Genomic DNA, 17,575 nt, shown 5'->3' on the forward strand with positions numbered 1-17,575 from the left:
AGGAAAATGAATCGTTTTTTCTGATTGGTGTTTTATGAGGTGATCCACTGCCCCTTGTCACACCTGCTCCCAGTCTCCCCTACTCCCTCCATCAACTGGACGATAGTTCGTCGCCTTGCTTGCAGAATCTTTTTGACAGCGTGTTTGGGGCTTACATTTACATTTCACCACTTCGATCATTCATAGAAGTAAACGATGTGTGGCGCTCTTATCTCAGTTGTGGGCTGCTCCCTGCTGCGCCGCCAACACCTTTATACTCAGACACACCATGAACAGACACACAGAAAGACCTCTTCTGGAGCTGCTGGGGGACAAAATGTGGCTGCGAGATGAACTTTTGAAATCAATATGGCACGCCTTCACAGCACTGGACGTGGATCATCGTGGAAAAGTGTCCAAATCTCAGTTAAAGGTGCGTTTCGGCTTTAAGTTTATAGTTCAAGAATTGTTTTAATTCTAGAGTGAATAAAGAGTGATAAAGTGAATTGACAGACAAACTAAAAATGAACGTCACGTTGTCAACTTCATTGTCACTTTTTAGTTAACAGGTGATACTTTTGTTTTCATCTAGGTTAGTTTAATTATAGGCTAATTCCCAAATCAAAAAGTTAGAAATGTCATGCGTATTTAACTCATCATTACATGAACAACTTACCGCTGTTTTACTTAGTTTTCGCTGATCTCACGTATACTCATTTTTTATTCACTAAATTGTTAGCTATTTTGTTACTTTTTGACCGCTTCACTTTTATTGACCCTTTTAAACATGACACGAATAGCTACAGTTAGTGTTAACCATTTAGCTGCCAGTAAAAGTCCATTAATGCAGATTATAACAAGTCTTAAAAGGGGCCCATCAACACGATGGCTTCGTCTACTTTTCATAAATCTTTGTGTAAAATAAGCTCAAATGCCCGGCCATATTGCACAGTATTCAGTTGTTCGTCCACACAATGATTCACTTCTTAAGTCTGAGGGAATGAAAGCATGCTAAAGGTTGTTTTACTGAAACAAAGGTCAGCCAGAGGTGCCATGTTGCAGCCTCACTTTGCTTATTGAGGTTATTTGTGTGCACAGCCTGACAAAGACTCAAAAGACTGACTTTGAGGATTCTGGAGAGTTTTTTCATCCCTTACAAATGCTCTCTGAACACAGCAGCCAGAGAGGCCAGGAAACCCCCCAATTGGTCCTAAAATACCTGTGATGGCCAGTTTAAAAGCAAACTATCCACCATTTCTCTACCACAAATTGAGATTATTAGAGGCTGAGTATAGTTAATTCTGAAGTTGCATAGCTTTACACGATATTTGAAACACGTCAGGGTGTTATTCTAAAAGCTGAAGTAAACAGCTGTACACTTTAATTCTGAGAAGTGAAAGTTCCTTAAACTAGAGCAGAAGTTATGCTTCACCAGTGGTGCTGTTTACACGTGTGTGGTGGCAACACCTAAACACTGAGAGACTGATCTTGAGATTCAACTTTCACTTACCCATATACAGTATAATATATATAATCATTTCACAGGAACGTGTCCTCAGTCCAAATATGTGCCCTTACCTGCAGTTATCATGTCTTATGTTTATATTGAAATATGTGTCATTAGGTGCTGTCTCACAACATATGCACAATGATGAAGATCCCTCACGACCCTGTGGCCCTGGAAGAGCATTTCAAAGACGATGATAAGGGGCCTCTGTCAAACCAGGGCTACATGCCTTACCTCAACAGGTTTATCCTTGACAAGGTGGGGACAACAATGCTGAAATAGTAGCAGAGAGCTTTGTGCAGATAAAATGCCATGACATTGAAACTACAACAACGTATATAATGTTTGCACAGATGGAAATAAGGCTTGATTGTTTATACAGCATTTTAATTCAAATGTTGGCATTCTTGTCCCTGATAGAGTTTTTGCCCTACAGTATCACAACCTCAATGTTACCAAACGCTAATAAACATTGGCTCAAGAGTTATAACAATAACTCCACTGTCAGTTTAGAAAACTGCTTGAGTTTCACTCTTTGCACTTGGAAGCTGAGTTCTTGCCTTTCTTCTGAAGGCTCTGACTTGAATTAAAATGAGGCATTTAATGACATGAGTTTTTTTTTGTTTTTTTTACCTCACATCCTGCAGACTAAAGGCTTTCAAAGGAGATACTCATTAGTCTCCTTCTAAGCATTTGTAAACTGAATGTTGCTGTTGACAACCTTGACTCTAGCTCTGAGTGAATGCTGCTTTTTTTGTTGTTGTTCCCAGGTACAGAAGGATTTTGATGTCATGGAGTTCAACAAGATGTGCTGGACTCTGTGTTACAAGAAAAATATCTGCATTAAAAATCTACCCATCTCAGATGACGATGCTTTCAAAGTCTGGTGCATTTTCAACTTTCTATCAGAAGACAGATACCCACTAGTCATCGTTACCGAAGAGGTCCTTAAAGTTGTTTTCTCTTGGGGTTTTTCCTTACAAACAAACACAAAGACGTACACTTTTAACCCTCTCTTCCCACAAACAAACATGGCCTGAAGCTCCTTTGTCTGTCCTTAGATTGAGTACTTCCTACGAAAGCTGACAGAGGCCATGGGCAGCGGGTGGAGTGAGGAGAAATTTGCAGATTATAATCTCCAGCTGCATGCAAAGAAGAACTGCCTGACTGCTTGGGAGCTGATTGAACTGGTGGGGATGAGTTACTTTAGCAAGGTTGTTGACCGCCAGACCCTGTCTATGGGCATCAATGAGGTCTTCCAGGAACTCATACTGGACGTCCTCAAGCAGGTGAGACAAGACATTGATCGTACACGAAGATTCATCCAAAATTCTGTTCATGTTGACAAAAACTTTAATATGTAACATCTACAGTGTGTCATGTATCTTTACTTCAAATAAAAATGTTCTCTCTGTTTATGATGTAATACCATCACTTTTTATATTTAGAATGTCACAGTGGTTATCACAGATTGATGAGGTCGTTTTTAAATTGTTATCTGCATTATGTGTTGAAGGGGTACGTGATGAAAAAGGGCCACAAAAGGAAGAACTGGACGGATCGCTGGTTTGTGCTTCGCCCTAACTCACTGTCCTATTATGTCTGTGAGGATCTGATGGAGCAGAAAGGAGACATCACTCTGGACCAAAGCTGCTGTGTGGAGGTCCAACGGTCGTTTGTTTTATGTTACGTTGTTATGTACTTATAGGATGTTGTGTATGGTATTCAAATCATAATATAGGACTCTATGGTTGAAGTTATTTCCAGTTATATTTTATTCAATGTATTATACATAGAGGACACATTTCCTATCTAAACAGCAGACACTGTTTGCATTTTCTCAATCTAAATCATTGTATGTATTATTGTGCATAGTTTTTATAGTGCATAGTATTTTGTGTGTAGTTCAGTGTGAGTGACGGAGCCACAATATTTCTCGTCTGCAGTCTCTGCCAGATAAAGAAGGGAAGAAATGTCTGTTTATAATCAAGTGCTCTGATAAAAGCTTGGAGATCAGTGCATCGGACAAAAAGAAGAAACAGGAATGGATTCAAGGTATTGAATAGTAGCCATGAAGATAAGTGTCATTGTCTACTTTTTGAATGTGTAAACTTGATCCTTACTGACACAACATTGCATCTATAGTAGAAGCGTGTATCAGTGATTGCCTTCTTGCTCTGTGTCGTGGCAGCTATCCAGACGTGCATCCAGCTGCTGAGGTTGGGGCTGCTGTCTCCTCACCGTGAGGCGCGGCTGAGGCGCAGGGAGCTTCGTCAGAAGCAGCTGGCCGAGGAGGAGGACCTGGTGGAGAGGATGAAGCAGCTCCAGGCGGCCAATGAGCACAAGCAGAGACAGCTGGAGGCGATGAGGAAGGTGGTGTTACATGCTCAACTCTTAAAATGTCAACAGTAACACAGACTCTAAGAAGGAGGCTGATGCACCTCGGGTCGTGTTACAAACTGTTCCATTTGCACAACTCAAGTTTTAAACACAGCCTTCCTTCTTAAGTCATGTTGCCATGGTAAACCTACTTTTCTGATACAGTAGTGTTTACTATTTAAACATAAAGTTGTAATCTTAATCTTCTATCTGATTAACTTAACCACTGTCATTTATATTGTGATGGAGAGAAAAACGTTTTATAAATATATAACATTATTACACTCTCCATAAATCTTAAAGAACAATGATTGGAATTACATCGAATTTGAATTACATATACATTACATTACATTTGAATTGAATTGAATTGAATTTAATTGAATTGAATTGAATCATCTCCGACGTAGTCCTAAAACATGACATTTCAGAGCAGCAGCTGTGATCATGCTGCTGTTACATCCAAACCCTGTGTTTTTTTTTACAAGTTAAGAAATGATGAAAGTATTACATCAAGTCAAATGTCTTTAAAATATGGGCTTTATTGTAGGTAAACATGTAGAGGTATAGGTTAAATGTGTAACTTCTCTTTGTTGTAAATGACTAAACATACAGTCACTTCTCTTGAATCATACAAGATTGTTAAACATCTTGAGCTCAATGATTTAACTTATGAATGACTTCAGGGTCTTTGTGACTCTTTTACAATATATTCAAGTTAGCCTTTTTTCCACTTGAATTTTTTTTTGAACAATTTGTTGAACCTTAAACACCCAAATGGACTAGATAAAAACACACGATTCAGCAGAACCTTTAAGGTTAAAAGGGAAGTAAAACCTGCTATGCAAACTATTATACATATCAGTCAGGGACATCTGCAGACTGCTGAAAGATGTGGCCTGCAGACTGCTTTAGGGTGTGCTTGTGATGGATTCTCACTTCTCTTTTCGTGTTGCCAGGTGTTCTCATACACTGTTTAATGTCTGCATCATGCTGAATATGGCCTGGTTTCACTATTAAGACTGACACTACAGGGTCACCATTGTCCTCAATGATTCAACCATTAAAAGCATTGATTCCTCTTTAACCAACCCGAGGGTCTCTATTGTGTCCTGTTTGTCTTCATAGTAATTCCTCATGTTGCCTATGTGGGCCTCCATTAAAGCAGGGAAGTCACCGCTCTTGTTCTTTTGTGCTTCTCAGAAAATGGACGAGGCTGCGGCCGAAGCTGCAGTGGAGGAGGGAAGAAGAAAGAAAACTCAGTTAGACCTGCAGGATCGCTACAAACTGGACCTGGAGAGAGAGAAAATGGTAAAGACTTGAGTCTGGGTCTGCTTCCCATAGCCCAGATCCTTTGTCCTGTCTATCAGTGGGATAAGTAAGACTGTCTTTATTCTATTTTAATTTTCATCAGCCCTTTGTGGCTCCATCTTTCCAGGAAACACGCTTTAAAAAGTTCAAAAGATGAATCACAATATGTTGAGTCATCTTTTGTCTGAATGTCAGCTGCACAAACTTATGAATCATCATCATCTTAGTTCAGTGACTGAAGAGAGAAAGGCGCTGGTGGCCCAGTGGTTAGTGCGTGCGCTCCATGTATGGAGGCTATGGTCCTCCGAGGAGGTGGCTTGGGTTCAAATCCGATCTGTGGCTCTTTTCCCGCATGTCATTCCCAACTCTCTCTCCCTGATTTCTGACTCATCACCGTCGTATCTAATAAAGGCATCAAAAGCCCAAAAAATTAAAACCTTTAAAGATTCAAATACTTAGACTGAAACATCACAGAGGATAAAGATGAGACTAACGGTCAGCAAATGTCCATAAATAGCGTCAAACGTGGAGATTTACTGTTGATGTGTAGATGTAGAGAGACTAGTGTGTGACTGTGTGTGTGTGTGTGTGTGTGTGTGTGTGTGTGTGTGTGTGTGTGTGTTGATTCAGGTGCGTCAGCAGATGGAGGAGCAGGTGGCTCAGAAGTCGAGTGAACTGGAGCAGTACCTACGGCGTGTCCGGGAGCTGGAGGACATGTACCGCCGGCTGGAGGAGGCGCTGGAAGACGAGAGGCAGGCCAAGCAGGATGAAGAGGCCATGCACAAGCTGCAGGCCAGGTCTCAGATACACACACACACACACACACACACACACACACACACACACACACACACACACACACACACACACACACACACACACACACACACATGTAGAGCACATTTGGGATTTTTCCACTCTTCCATTCTGGCTCCAGCTTTAGATTTCCTGGTGTTCTGAACAGTTTCAGTTTAGTGGGGTAGAAAGTAAATTAGTAGTAAGTCTAGCATCATTGCGATGTTTTCCACCGCAGGTTGCTAGAAGAGGAGACAGCGAAGAGGTCAGAGCTGGAACAGATCCACCTGCAGCAGCAGAGGGCGCTGTCTCAGACCGAGGCTGAGAAGCAGGAGCTGGTGGCCGAGCAGCTGACCAAGGAGAAGGACCTGCAGGCGGCCATGCTGCAGCTGGATAGACTGGAGACGGAGCGGCGAGGAGCACTGGAGCAATACGAGGTCAGGTAGCACATACAGAGGTTAACGGTGATGTAAAAAAGGAGGCACATTCTTACATTTAGCCAAAGTAGTTTTTTTTTTTTAAACTAATTTTCCCTTCTCTACTCATCTCATAGTTTTTGTTTTAAATGTGTACTTATTTCAAAATATGAACATCATAAATCATGATTGGTCATGCGGATGGTTCTTCTGCTCGCTTCTCTTCTCAGATGCCTCAACATTTAAATAATACATTTCTCTCTCTCTCTCTCTCTCTCTCTCTCTCTCTCTCTCTCTTTATGTTGTGTGTTATGCAGGAGGTGACAAAGAAGCTGGAGCGAGCTGCAAACAAAACAAAGACCTGGAAGGATAAGGTGGCCAAACACGAGGGGCTGGTGCGTCTCATCCAGCCAGGTATGAAAATCCCTTAAAAGTATTTATTAATGTTTCACTTGTTAAGAATTCATCAATTAAGAGTGTGTTGTAACCCTTTAAAAACGTTGTGCATTCGATTTTTTAAAATGTAACGTTCCACAGTTTGTATGAAAGGCTTTATTGACTTTTTTTAATTTATTTTTTTATTAGAACGTTAGAGCAATGAGCACTAGTCAAAATTAAGTAAGTGGACACATTTGTTAGCATAATTTGTGTTTTTGTTTTAATTTCACTTTGCTCCCATGTGCAAAGAGACATCAGTTTTGTGTGAAAGAACCAGTCTGGTCTGCACAGAGCTCTGATCTCAACCTTTAGACCACACAGAAGCCGTGCCTGTAGCCAAAGTGAGACAATGCTGAAGGGCCTAACTCCTGCATTCTTTCTTATGGCAGATTTTGAGTACAAGTACAAGATAAAATGACAGCACTTCTTGTCATATTTGTTCTCCTGTAAACATGTTCCTCACAAGTTCATGATCTAAAATTATAGTTTCAATTCATTTTCAGTAGAGCTTCAGCAGTCTGTCAATCACGACTGAGGAGTAGTCATTTAATTCCAACCTTACCCAATGGTAGTCACTTACAGCTCTAGAAAACCATGATGGCAATGGTTAAATGCCAGACTTGAGTTTTCAGACGCTAGTATTAAAATAAAAGGTTGATCTCAGGGTAGCTACTTCTACTTCTTTTAAGCCTCAAAAGCCTCAACGCTATGCAATGCTGTTGAGATGAACTGGAATGCTTGGCCTTATGAACAACCTCAACTGGTGACCTCACTAATGATCTTGTTGCTGAATAAGAGAAAATCCCTGCAACAAGGTTCTTCTAGAAAAGAAAATGCAGGTGCATGTATCGTATGGGTTTTTGAGTTGAGCTTTCACAACTATGCCCCAGTACAAACCTCTAGGCATGGAAATAATTTAAATTATCATGCAGATTCATGCCAAGTTGAAGAAAAAAGCAGTAATGTTCAGCTATTAGAAAACTTAAAAAAAAAATCTAAGATAAGTAAGATCTTGATTTCCATTGCAGAGATAACATTTAGATAAACACATGGTTACTCTCACTTGCTGTGTAACCGGGTCTTTCAGGTCATAAAGGGCCTCAGAGGATGACTAACTGGGGCCCGGCTTCATTCACCGATGCTGAGCTGGAGCTGAGGAAGAAGTGGTGGCAGGAGAAGAAGAAACAGGACGCTCAAACTCAGTGAACATGACAGCTGGATGACAGGATGATGATGAGGAATCTGACTGAAATGAACACTGGAGCCAAAAGTGAGAGCCATTGGAGAGGTTTGATAACATTAGCGTACAGAGCAACACAATAGCTGCCAAGAAAACTGTTCAAGTAATTTGATTTGTATTGATTTCAAAAGTACAGCTGGGATTAACTACATTACATCTACGTTACGTTTTTTTTTTTATTGTAACCAAAAAACACATTTCCAGTGTTCAAGGTCATTATTTATCTGGGGGAAAAAAATCCTCTTTAGTCAAGTTCCACTTCCTGTTTTTTTTCTGGAGCTTTGTCTTCATCAGGAGATGATGATGACAGCTGACATGTCTCTGTGAAGACTGGACAAACGCCATTGAATGAAAAAAGGAGAATAAGAGCCCTTAATTAAAATGTATTTCATCAAAAGTCAATTTTAGTTTTTCTTTCACAAGTTTATCTTTTTTTTATTTAATGTGCTGTGTTAAAATAACTACTTTTTCTTGTGTTTTTCTCACAACATGATTATAGGGATTAGCAGATAAGGGAAATTCCTGACTATTTTACTGATATGTGGCAGAGTATAAACAAAAGATAAGCTTCCACTGTAGTAGTGTTTATCAGCTGGAGTTTGCATCTGTTACTGTTTCAAGTTGTTAAAGAAATAAAACTCAACAATTGTTGTTTTTAACATTATTTTTATTTTAGAGGTGCCAGCATTTCTTATTTGTGGTGACTGTTGAGGTTAAAGAAAATGGCCTACCCTTTCTTCCCTGCTTTCAATAAAGACTTGTCTACATTTGGATCATGGCAGAGAGCCTCCACCAGGGGTCAGCATTTGAAAAGAAACTGGGCAGGAGTGCTGGTACATCAAATGCATGTTACAGTGCATGTCTTCTTTGGTTTGCATGCTAGATTTAAAAAGAAAATTGCATGGACAAAATTTACAAGATGTTCTAGGAGCCTGAGTTTCCTCAGCCGTAACTCTCAATGACGATGGCCTCAGCCAACTGCAGGTGCTGACTGTTCTTCATGGAGTAAAGTGTAATGTGTCTGAAAAAGCATCATTTTCAGATGATGCTTCATAATTCACTAAATCTGGTCTTATTCTGACAGAATGTAGGTTTGCTATTCAGTAACAAACCTACATTGCTATTAAAGTAGTCCCACGTTCCTCGACACTAGAATGATAAGAAAAACTCACTTTTCAGCCAAACAGATGAACCACTTTTCAACATTTCAAAATCTCAAAGAATACTTTAACCAAATAAATCTAAAATATCAGTCAAGTGCAACTGTAAGCCTAAAGAAAAGTATTGAAATAACCTTAAAGCAGAAGGTCTGTACTCTGGATGTTTGTCCTATTTGTGTGATATAAACCATACAGCTACTACTTTATAGTCATCTACATGTGCACAAATTATGATCAGGTTATTGAAGGATCCTTGTTATGTGTTGCACATGAAAACGTTGTATCCTGCTTTCATAAATGTAGATATACTACTTTGTTGCAAAGGTTTGTTTAAGGTTATTGGTACAGAAGACTCAAGCTACCCAGAAAACACTTATTTTGTAGAATACTTTATTTTAGAGGTGCCAGCGTTTCTTATTTGTGGAGTTACTGTTTGAGAGAGGAGCAGGATGGAAAGAGACAGTTCATGTCGAGTTCAAAGTTGTCAGAGCAGGAGATGAGATAAGTACCTGCATTCATTCACAGATCTTTTTATACCGGCAGGTAACAGATAAGATCAGGAATAGAGACAGATTGTCCAAAACTCACAACTAATACTGTAACCAGGAATGTGCTAAACCACAAAAACAGATCATGTCATCCACAAAGCTTGTCCTTTTATGGACATCTTTGTTATTATGATTGACAGCTCTTCAACTAGTGCACAAAGTCAACATTCAACTTGAGATGATATGTAAAAACTATTAGAATAAACAAACAAAAAAAATCAGAATAGTGAGAGCAGTATTTGTCTTGAATCAATAATCTGGTGTGTGATAAACAGATTTGTTGTTCACATTTCTTTTATAGGAGATATTTTTATCCCAGAATCTGAGAAAAAATGTGGCGCCCTTTTTGTGTGCAAAGACTTCTCAGAATTGGGAATTTCTAATCTCCGCATCTAAATTGCACAAGCCCCTCGACATTCCAAAAATAAGGACATCTCTGGCAGCCTCACCCTCGCCACATGTGTTGGAAAAGTACCCTAATGCCCATGACCATCTGATTCCTGTCCAAAATATCCTCATCCAAACGGATTTGAAACACTCACATTTTTTGGGATGTCTGCTGGCAGATGCCTGTTTTCTGGGTTAAATGACTTCCCACAGTGACCTCACAGCCCCGAGCATTTCACATGCTTGAATGGACTCTGGGCTAAGTGATCCACTGAATGATATGTTAACACAAACACCACTACTGCTATCTCTCAGTCAAAGTTGTCGTTTTGCTTTTTGTATCTGGATACAATCATCTGCAGATCAGTTGATACATGCATTCAAGCCCCAAATGCTGCGGGGCTGCTGACATCATCCCTGATTTCTAGGGTGGGACAATAATGTGTGTCGAGCCAGTGAGATCAGAATTTGGAGTGGATCATTGCTATGCATATCAGACATGTGCCCGCTGAGGGGTCACGGGGCTTTAGAGGCATAAGGGCCCCCAGCAGCAGTGACTCAGCTCCCACACTACAGAGTCACCCAGGAAATGAAAACTGCTAAATAGCCTGCATTTATTACAACCACAGGGCTACAACGGGATTTGAAGGAACTATAAAATAAATTAGTATCATCTGTCTCTGGAGGGCCATGGACGGGGCCAATAAGCTAATATTTCAAGCTGTTTTTGTACACCAGAAGCCTTTAGTGCATGCGGAGTGTGGGATCCAAAACCAACAGATACGTGCAAATGTTAATTTCGATGGATTGCTTTTGATTTGTCTTTATTTTAGGACCGCAGTAACCCAATCACACTGAACCCAGCACAGACATTTTGCCAAGTTACACAACATCATTTACATAGGGCTGCATTATATCAAAACAAGGCTTGTATTAGATAAAATACATGCTTTCAGCAATTATTTGTCTTCACTTGAGAGATTCTTGCGTGGGCAGAAATGTGGCCTCATTCACGGCATGTTTATGTAACAGTGATTCTGTTTTATCTTAAAAGCTTTAAACAACTTAAGTTGCATGATCTGGTCAGACCAATGAGAAGAAAGCAGCAATGAGGAATCAATAAAATAGCTGTTGAGTAAAAGCCAGCCTGCCGTTGGAGGAAATGATTCCTATCATGCCATTCCACACAATCCTGCTGGATAACTTCCGCTTCAGCCCCCCTTTTGTGGGCAGGGGTCCTAATCTCCGTACCCCGAGTGTGAAGCTAAATATGGAGAGGACTGCCAGAGGCTCTGCCCAGATGTTGGCCTGCCGCAGCTCTGCACCTGCTGCCAGAAGCCAGCTGGGAGATCGCACTGAGGAACAAACACCCCCCCCCCCCCCCCCCCCTCTGCTCCCCTTCTGACCTTCAGCTCACAGACAAGGGGAGACAAGCCTTCCTGGGACCTAAGGAGTCCTGTTCAACCAGGCGCCACAGAGCCCAGTCACATTATATTCATTGCTGGCAAGTGCTACAGCCATCATCATCGTCTCCAGAACGTGTTGTTGGCTCAGAGGAAAAAAACAACAGGCTTATCATGTAACCTTTCATTGAGAGAGAGAGAGAGAAAAAGAACCAGAAAAATGTGGTAATTACAAAAGGTCTGTCTTCTCCCTGTATCGTTTCACTCACAGGACTACAGGTCTATTATAGAAGGTTCAAGACTTTAGCAGTGGTTCTTTGTGCTAAATACTCAGTCAGCATGTTTCTCAACACACCTATTTTTATTTGCACGTCTTTAATTGACATACTCCGTGTTATAGCAACAGAGACCCAACTTTATCCACCAACTAAGAAATCACTCGATGCCTGAGGAACAAAAACAAGGGCCTATAAGCAGGAAGAAACTTCACGAAGCGGACTCTTCTGGATACAGCCATCTGCTGCGACTGGCTTAGTTTAGCCTGTTACATGCGATACAGCTCCAAACAGAAAGTACAAGGAAAGGAATGGGTGAACCAGACTGACTCCTTATGAATTGTTTGTTAACAACTGTAGGACGGATCAATGAGCGAGGGTGTCACGGTTTGCATTTCAGAGGGGGTTTCTTTTTTCTCATGCCATATAATCAGAAAAAAGCATAGTCACTGCCATGTGCTTAGCAGACTGGCTGTAAGACTTCTTGTCTCAGTGACCATCAGTTCACATTCAAGTTCCGGGGAGATTTGTGCCAACTTCAAGATATTTGCTTCAGGAGGTTCCTGAAATACATTCCCTCGAATTTGGAGAGATGGATGAACGGGCAACGTGGAAATGTAATACCTCAGTTCATAGCTGTTTCAAGCACCGTGGTATAAAAATATAATTAAAATAAATAATTGATGCTGTCATATTAATGAGACATAAAGCTTTATTGATCCGTGAGTGGGGAAATTCACAATGTGGCTGTAGTATTCATACTCACTCGGTACAACAAGATCACAAGTAATGGGTAGTTTCAAGTTCGTTTGGTTTATTTTCCAAAAAAGTTAGTGTCACCACAAAACATGGTGAGAAGATACAATAACAAGAGAAAGCCTCTGACATCTTTGTATAGTTTCATTTGTATTTTCTTATTTCAATGAAACTGTAGGTAAGTTGCACAGGTGGGAAGAGGATCTCTGAAAACCACAATGACTTACATGATTAAATGTTTACTTCTTTAAAAAAAAAAAAAAAAGCCCTTAAAAGACACAGACACACATGCCTGGACACTCAGTGACAACTAAAGGGTCTCCATCTCATCTTAAGAACAATGTTTCACAAACAGGAACAGGCCACTCAGGTTTTTTTTTTTTTTTTTGCACCAGTAACAATACAAAAGACAGAGAAACACACATGACGTGTTGGTCACATTACAGTTATGGTTAGAAAAGTATACTTATGTTCAGTACATACAGAATATATAAAATGAAATGTCACACGGGTATTTACAGGAAATGCATGAAGCCACCACACTTACACTGTTACACTTTTAATAAAAAATAATAATTTACATGACATGAGACAACCGTGTTAACCAGATCAATTGACACGCAACAGAACAGAAAAAAACACACACTTCACTTATTTAAATAGAAAAAATGTCAGGTCACTCTTTTGAACTCACTGTGCAAACTCTTCTCATGTTTTCTGTCTTGTTGAAATATATGTACATTGTAAAGTAATGCCTTTAGCCTGGCTGTCTGCATCTGATAGAAAATCTATATTTGATAAGGAGTGCATACTTTAGAGCTAAGTGCAAACAAATTGCTTTCTCATGTTGTGCATTATAACCTCTGAGTTTTTGGCGGTTCTTATGTTTTTTTTTTAAGCAGCAATAACCTTGTAGTAAAATATCTGATAGAAATTCTTTCATAGGCTATTTTTCTCGTTCTTTTAAATCTAAAATTGAACCCACAGTTCGAATGGCCAGTGATATTGCTTTGATCTATTTACAGCTTAAGTAGGATAACATTTCCTCTGTAGTGCAGTCTCCTAAAACATCAGCTTATCTCCACTTGATCCACGAGGCGGCTGACAGCAGAGACAAAAAACGTTTGACTCGTGCTGAAGAAGAGTGAGGTCAGCCTGGCTAGCTGCTAAGTAACAGGCAGAGAGGTGTGTCAACATCATCCATCCTCTGCTACCAGGCACTTTATTCACAGTGGTCCCACAATTTAAGACATCTGAGAGCGGAGTCTAGCACTCAACGCGCCTCTGCTTGACGCCTCCTCCACTCTTCACCATGTTGGTCTTTTGTCTTCAGGCGTCAGAGATGCAGTTCTGGATCTTGTCCATCCACAGCTGGGCGCTGGGCGCATCCGAGGCGCAGAAGTTGTAAACCCGCTTGCTGGTCTTCAGCTAGAGAGATGTCAGACAACAAGACTCTAAAAAACTGTCACATAATCAAAGACATGTTGTATTGCTTAGCGGCTCCAAACATAATAACATAAACCTATTAAACTAAAAACTGTAATAAAACACAAATAGCTCCATAAAAGACGATCAAAGACGTGGGGCAAACCTGTATTAGAAGCAGGGATTTGTTTAAGAGTTACAGACTTTGTTACACTTTTGGGAAGTTCTCTTTCTTGCGATAGCTTTTTTAAAAGTTGACAAAAAGGACTAAACATACGAGAATGTCAACAGAACAAAATAAAAACAAGGGACAGCTCTCCTGTGTGCCTAACTCTCTGACTAACATAACTCTTTTTTCTCTTACATCCTGTAAATATATATGATTCGCAAAGTTGATTGTAAATTGACATAAGCTACCTATTCAATTATGACCTTTATTTGTTTTTCTTCTTGTTGGTTTACTCAAACACTTCTCTGCACAGCAGATGGAATCCAACGTTTCTATGCTGCTAGTTCAATATATAAAAAAATTCAGACAACAAAGGGCAATCACATATCTCCACAATCACAATAAGTTAAGAATGTGTTTTCATTGAACTTATGAAACACAAAGTGCAAACCAAACAAGTGAATACTTGAAATGTGGCATCAGAGGAACATCTGCTCTGATTGGGGGCAGATGGTAAACATCTTGTAGCTTGAAAGCTGTGATTTGAACCTTTAGAGGATTTCCCTCTAGCTAATTTTGACACATTTATTTAATCAAAACCAATTCCAGACTTCCAACCAAAACACAAACACGATTCAAATCACTTTGTGAAACTTGACACATCAGGGGTCCGTTTCTGAAAGAAGGTTTTGTGCAAACTCGGAGTCAGTTAATCCTGAAATGAGGGAAACTCTGGGTTATCCGTTTCAGAGGGGGAGGTCACTCAAACCCGAGAAAGAGGGGTAACTCCAGCCCGTTCCAGAGGGAGAGGTAACTTTACCTCTGAGTCAGTTACTTATTTTATTGAACATGGCGTCTTTTAGTCGAGCCTCGGCCTGAAGGGGCTGCATTACTCCGCAGGGAATAAGAGCCTACATTAACGTCGGGAGATGTTCATTTAATTAGCGTTAACTAATAAACTAAACAGGATAAAGGTGAGAGGATATTAAGCCTAACCTATGTGTGTGAATACAGCATTAGCCTATGTTAGGAATAAAGTTAATGCACATTCAAATAGACTCTGAATGAAGTTAACTTTAAATCTATATGAGCCTATTATGTTATTAGCCTATATTTCATTTTGAGCTGTTTTAAAGTCGCTTTTCTTCTGCTGGATTAGGCTACATCTTAATGAAAATAAATTGTAGGTTCAATAGGCCTACAATTCCACCAGATTTGACCTGCAATAGGCCTATAATAATTCTGATTAACTATTAAATTAATTGACTTCATTACGCGCTGACGCATTACACCACTTTTCTTTCCTTTGCCGCTGCAGCAGCGTTACTTTTTTTCCTTCTTTAAACCTGTTCATATTCGCCGTATGTCCGCATGAAGATAGACTTTATTTCGAGGTGGTTAAAGTAGGAGCATCTCTTTTGTGTCACCTGTTGCCATGGTGAATCGTATAATCGGGGCTCCATTCATGTTGGCTTTTTATCGTCGTGGTGCACGCGCTGAACACCGAGTGGACCTACTCAGAGTTGACTTAACAAATTCAAATCTGCTGATCTGGAACTGAAAACTCAGAGTTTCCCATCTGAGAGTAAATCAACTCAGAGCTCAGGGTTAGACCGAGGGTGTGTTGAACCTTCTTTCAGAAACGGGCCCCTGTTCACATGCACTCACGTCAAAGAAAGCCTTTTCACTGATGTGTTTTGGAGCTCCGATAGTGGGGGCGGCGATAACCACAGACTCCACCTCAGCCAGGTCGATGTGGCCTCTGCAGTTGGTGTCCTCTCCGGTGTCGTAGTACCTCAGCTGTGAGCACAGGGATGTTAAACTACAGCCTGTTACTCAGACGACTGTTTGCTATTTCTGAAACATGAATGTGTCAGAGCTTGCTCACCTGGTGTTTGGTAATGTCCAGAACAAACCAGCGAGGTTTCCAGCCTTTCAGCAGCGCTCCACGTTTATACAGGATCCCCTCATAAGATCTGAAAAACAACACGCTGTCAGATCCAAGTAGCCTGGATGTCAACCATGGCATTTGCAAATGACCCTTTATAAGTGCAGTCTGTTCATCGTCCCTTATTTTGATTTATTTATTGTTTTGACTCATTATTCCAGTGCACGATCAGAGCTTGATGGAGCTTAAGCCATCATTAGTTGCACAGTCAGAACTCCTGGCCAACAAAAGCCTGTCTGGCCTATTTATTCGTATGTACAAAAACAACTCCTGCACTACAATATGTGTACATAGTGTTCCTATGTGTAAGGAGGTCAGAACAGGGGTTGTTGTATAACTCTGTGATAGAAGACCAGAATATTCTATATACCTTCTGTCAAAGGTCACTTGCAGAAACTTCAGCTGTCAAACGTTGACATACTCGCTGCTCTGGAACCTATTTCCATGTAAAACACTGGGTTTAAAGATCAGACTCAAGCCAACTCAATGTCCTCAACAAAAAAAAAAATCTGCATCAACTATATGGCTAAAATGCAGCGGATTGAAGGTGTGAAGCTTGCAAACATTTGGAATGATTTAGAGGATTACATTTCTTTTATGTATAAAGGATATACATATAGGATGATAAATAAATTGTTGGTGCTTTCAGTGGTTGCAAGATTCTCAAAACGTATCTCAAGTGAAGTGTTGTCTGACATGCTGCATCATCTGTTAAACTTTTGCCTGTGAAAACATGACTTGGCCCGTTTGTTATGAAGAGCACGTATACAAGGAAGTTAAAAAGATAATTTACATTGAGTGGATTTGAATTTCTATTCTATCCAACTCAGAGGAAAATCTCCAGATATCATCGCCAAGAGACTGTACTTTAACCTCGCCGTAATTGCAAAATTACACTCCCAGAGTTTAGCAGAGAACAGACAATCCTCACAAACATGACACACGGCATTCTTCAGCCCTGACTCATCTTCCTGAACTGGATAGGTCCCTCAGCAGCAGTTTGGGCCGACTCAAATGTGGATTCTTACTTTTTCCCGGGGACTTGAAAGGTCACGACCCACCTGTTCTCCTCGCTCTTGGGGGTGAACTGGTTGTAAAGCGTTGCAGCGCGGCGGTTGATCCCGTTGGCTGTGGTGGTGCTGCGGTCCTCGCCCAGAGCGCTGTCTGGCAGGTGCAGCATGGAGCGCCGCTGAAAGGCCTGAAGGCTGGACGTGGGAATGAGGCCCGAGATTGACAACGACTCTTTACGGAGCTGCAAACACAATATAAAAGTATGAGTGGGGAAAAAACACATAAAAGAAGAGTTTTTTTTATATAACTCTAACACACACATTTCCTTCTGCTGTGAGGTCTTCCTGAATGCTGAGTCTGACTCTCTCAAGAGTGGTCTGCCACTTCTCAGGGGCCTGGTTCAGCTCCCCCTCCAGCTTCTCAATGTC

General features: G+C 40.6%; 2 protein-coding genes across 3 annotated transcripts in view; one reads left to right on the forward strand and one right to left on the reverse strand.

Annotated features, from left to right (window-relative positions):
- The first annotated feature begins 252 nt into the window (after positions 1–252).
- On the forward strand, positions 253–8,719 carry swap70a (switching B cell complex subunit SWAP70a). The gene is made up of 12 exons (XM_061037774.1): positions 253–412; positions 1,604–1,744; positions 2,257–2,430; positions 2,548–2,775; positions 3,003–3,149; positions 3,433–3,541; positions 3,678–3,859; positions 5,069–5,176; positions 5,807–5,973; positions 6,210–6,408; positions 6,705–6,801; positions 7,913–8,719. The coding sequence occupies exons 1-12, from the start codon at positions 269–271 to the stop codon at positions 8,029–8,031; spliced, it is 1,815 nt and encodes a 604-aa protein (XP_060893757.1). The 5' UTR covers positions 253–268; the 3' UTR covers positions 8,032–8,719.
- A 4,136-nt stretch (positions 8,720–12,855) lies between these two features.
- Positions 12,856–17,575, reverse strand: part of sbf2 (SET binding factor 2) — a 92,205-nt gene continuing 87,485 nt past the window's right edge. For both annotated transcript variants that reach the window (XM_061037796.1, XM_061037788.1), the window contains 5 exons: positions 17,468–17,575; positions 17,198–17,388; positions 16,077–16,164; positions 15,857–15,988; positions 12,856–14,022 (listed from right to left, as the gene is read on the reverse strand). In XM_061037796.1, coding sequence (XP_060893779.1) covers positions 13,924–14,022; positions 15,857–15,988; positions 16,077–16,164; positions 17,198–17,388; positions 17,468–17,575 — 618 coding nt within the window. In that variant the 3' untranslated portion in view covers positions 12,856–13,923. The remainder of the gene's footprint in view (positions 14,023–15,856; positions 15,989–16,076; positions 16,165–17,197; positions 17,389–17,467) is intronic.

The sequence above is a fragment of the Labrus mixtus genome, chromosome 1 (assembly GCF_963584025.1).
Source record: "Labrus mixtus chromosome 1, fLabMix1.1, whole genome shotgun sequence".
Lineage (NCBI taxonomy): Eukaryota > Metazoa > Chordata > Actinopteri > Labriformes > Labridae > Labrus > Labrus mixtus.

Bases quoted from the DNA above. Each gene is read 5' to 3' on its own strand.
- swap70a (XM_061037774.1), top strand. From the start codon at position 269: ATGAACAGACACACAGAAAGACCTCTTCTGGAGCTGCTGGGGGACAAA. The intron at 3,860-5,068 runs GTGGTGTTACAT...TGTGCTTCTCAG, and splicing joins AGCTGGAGGCGATGAGGAAG to AAAATGGACGAGGCTGCGGC. The intron at 5,974-6,209 runs GTCTCAGATACA...TTTCCACCGCAG, and splicing joins ATGCACAAGCTGCAGGCCAG to GTTGCTAGAAGAGGAGACAG.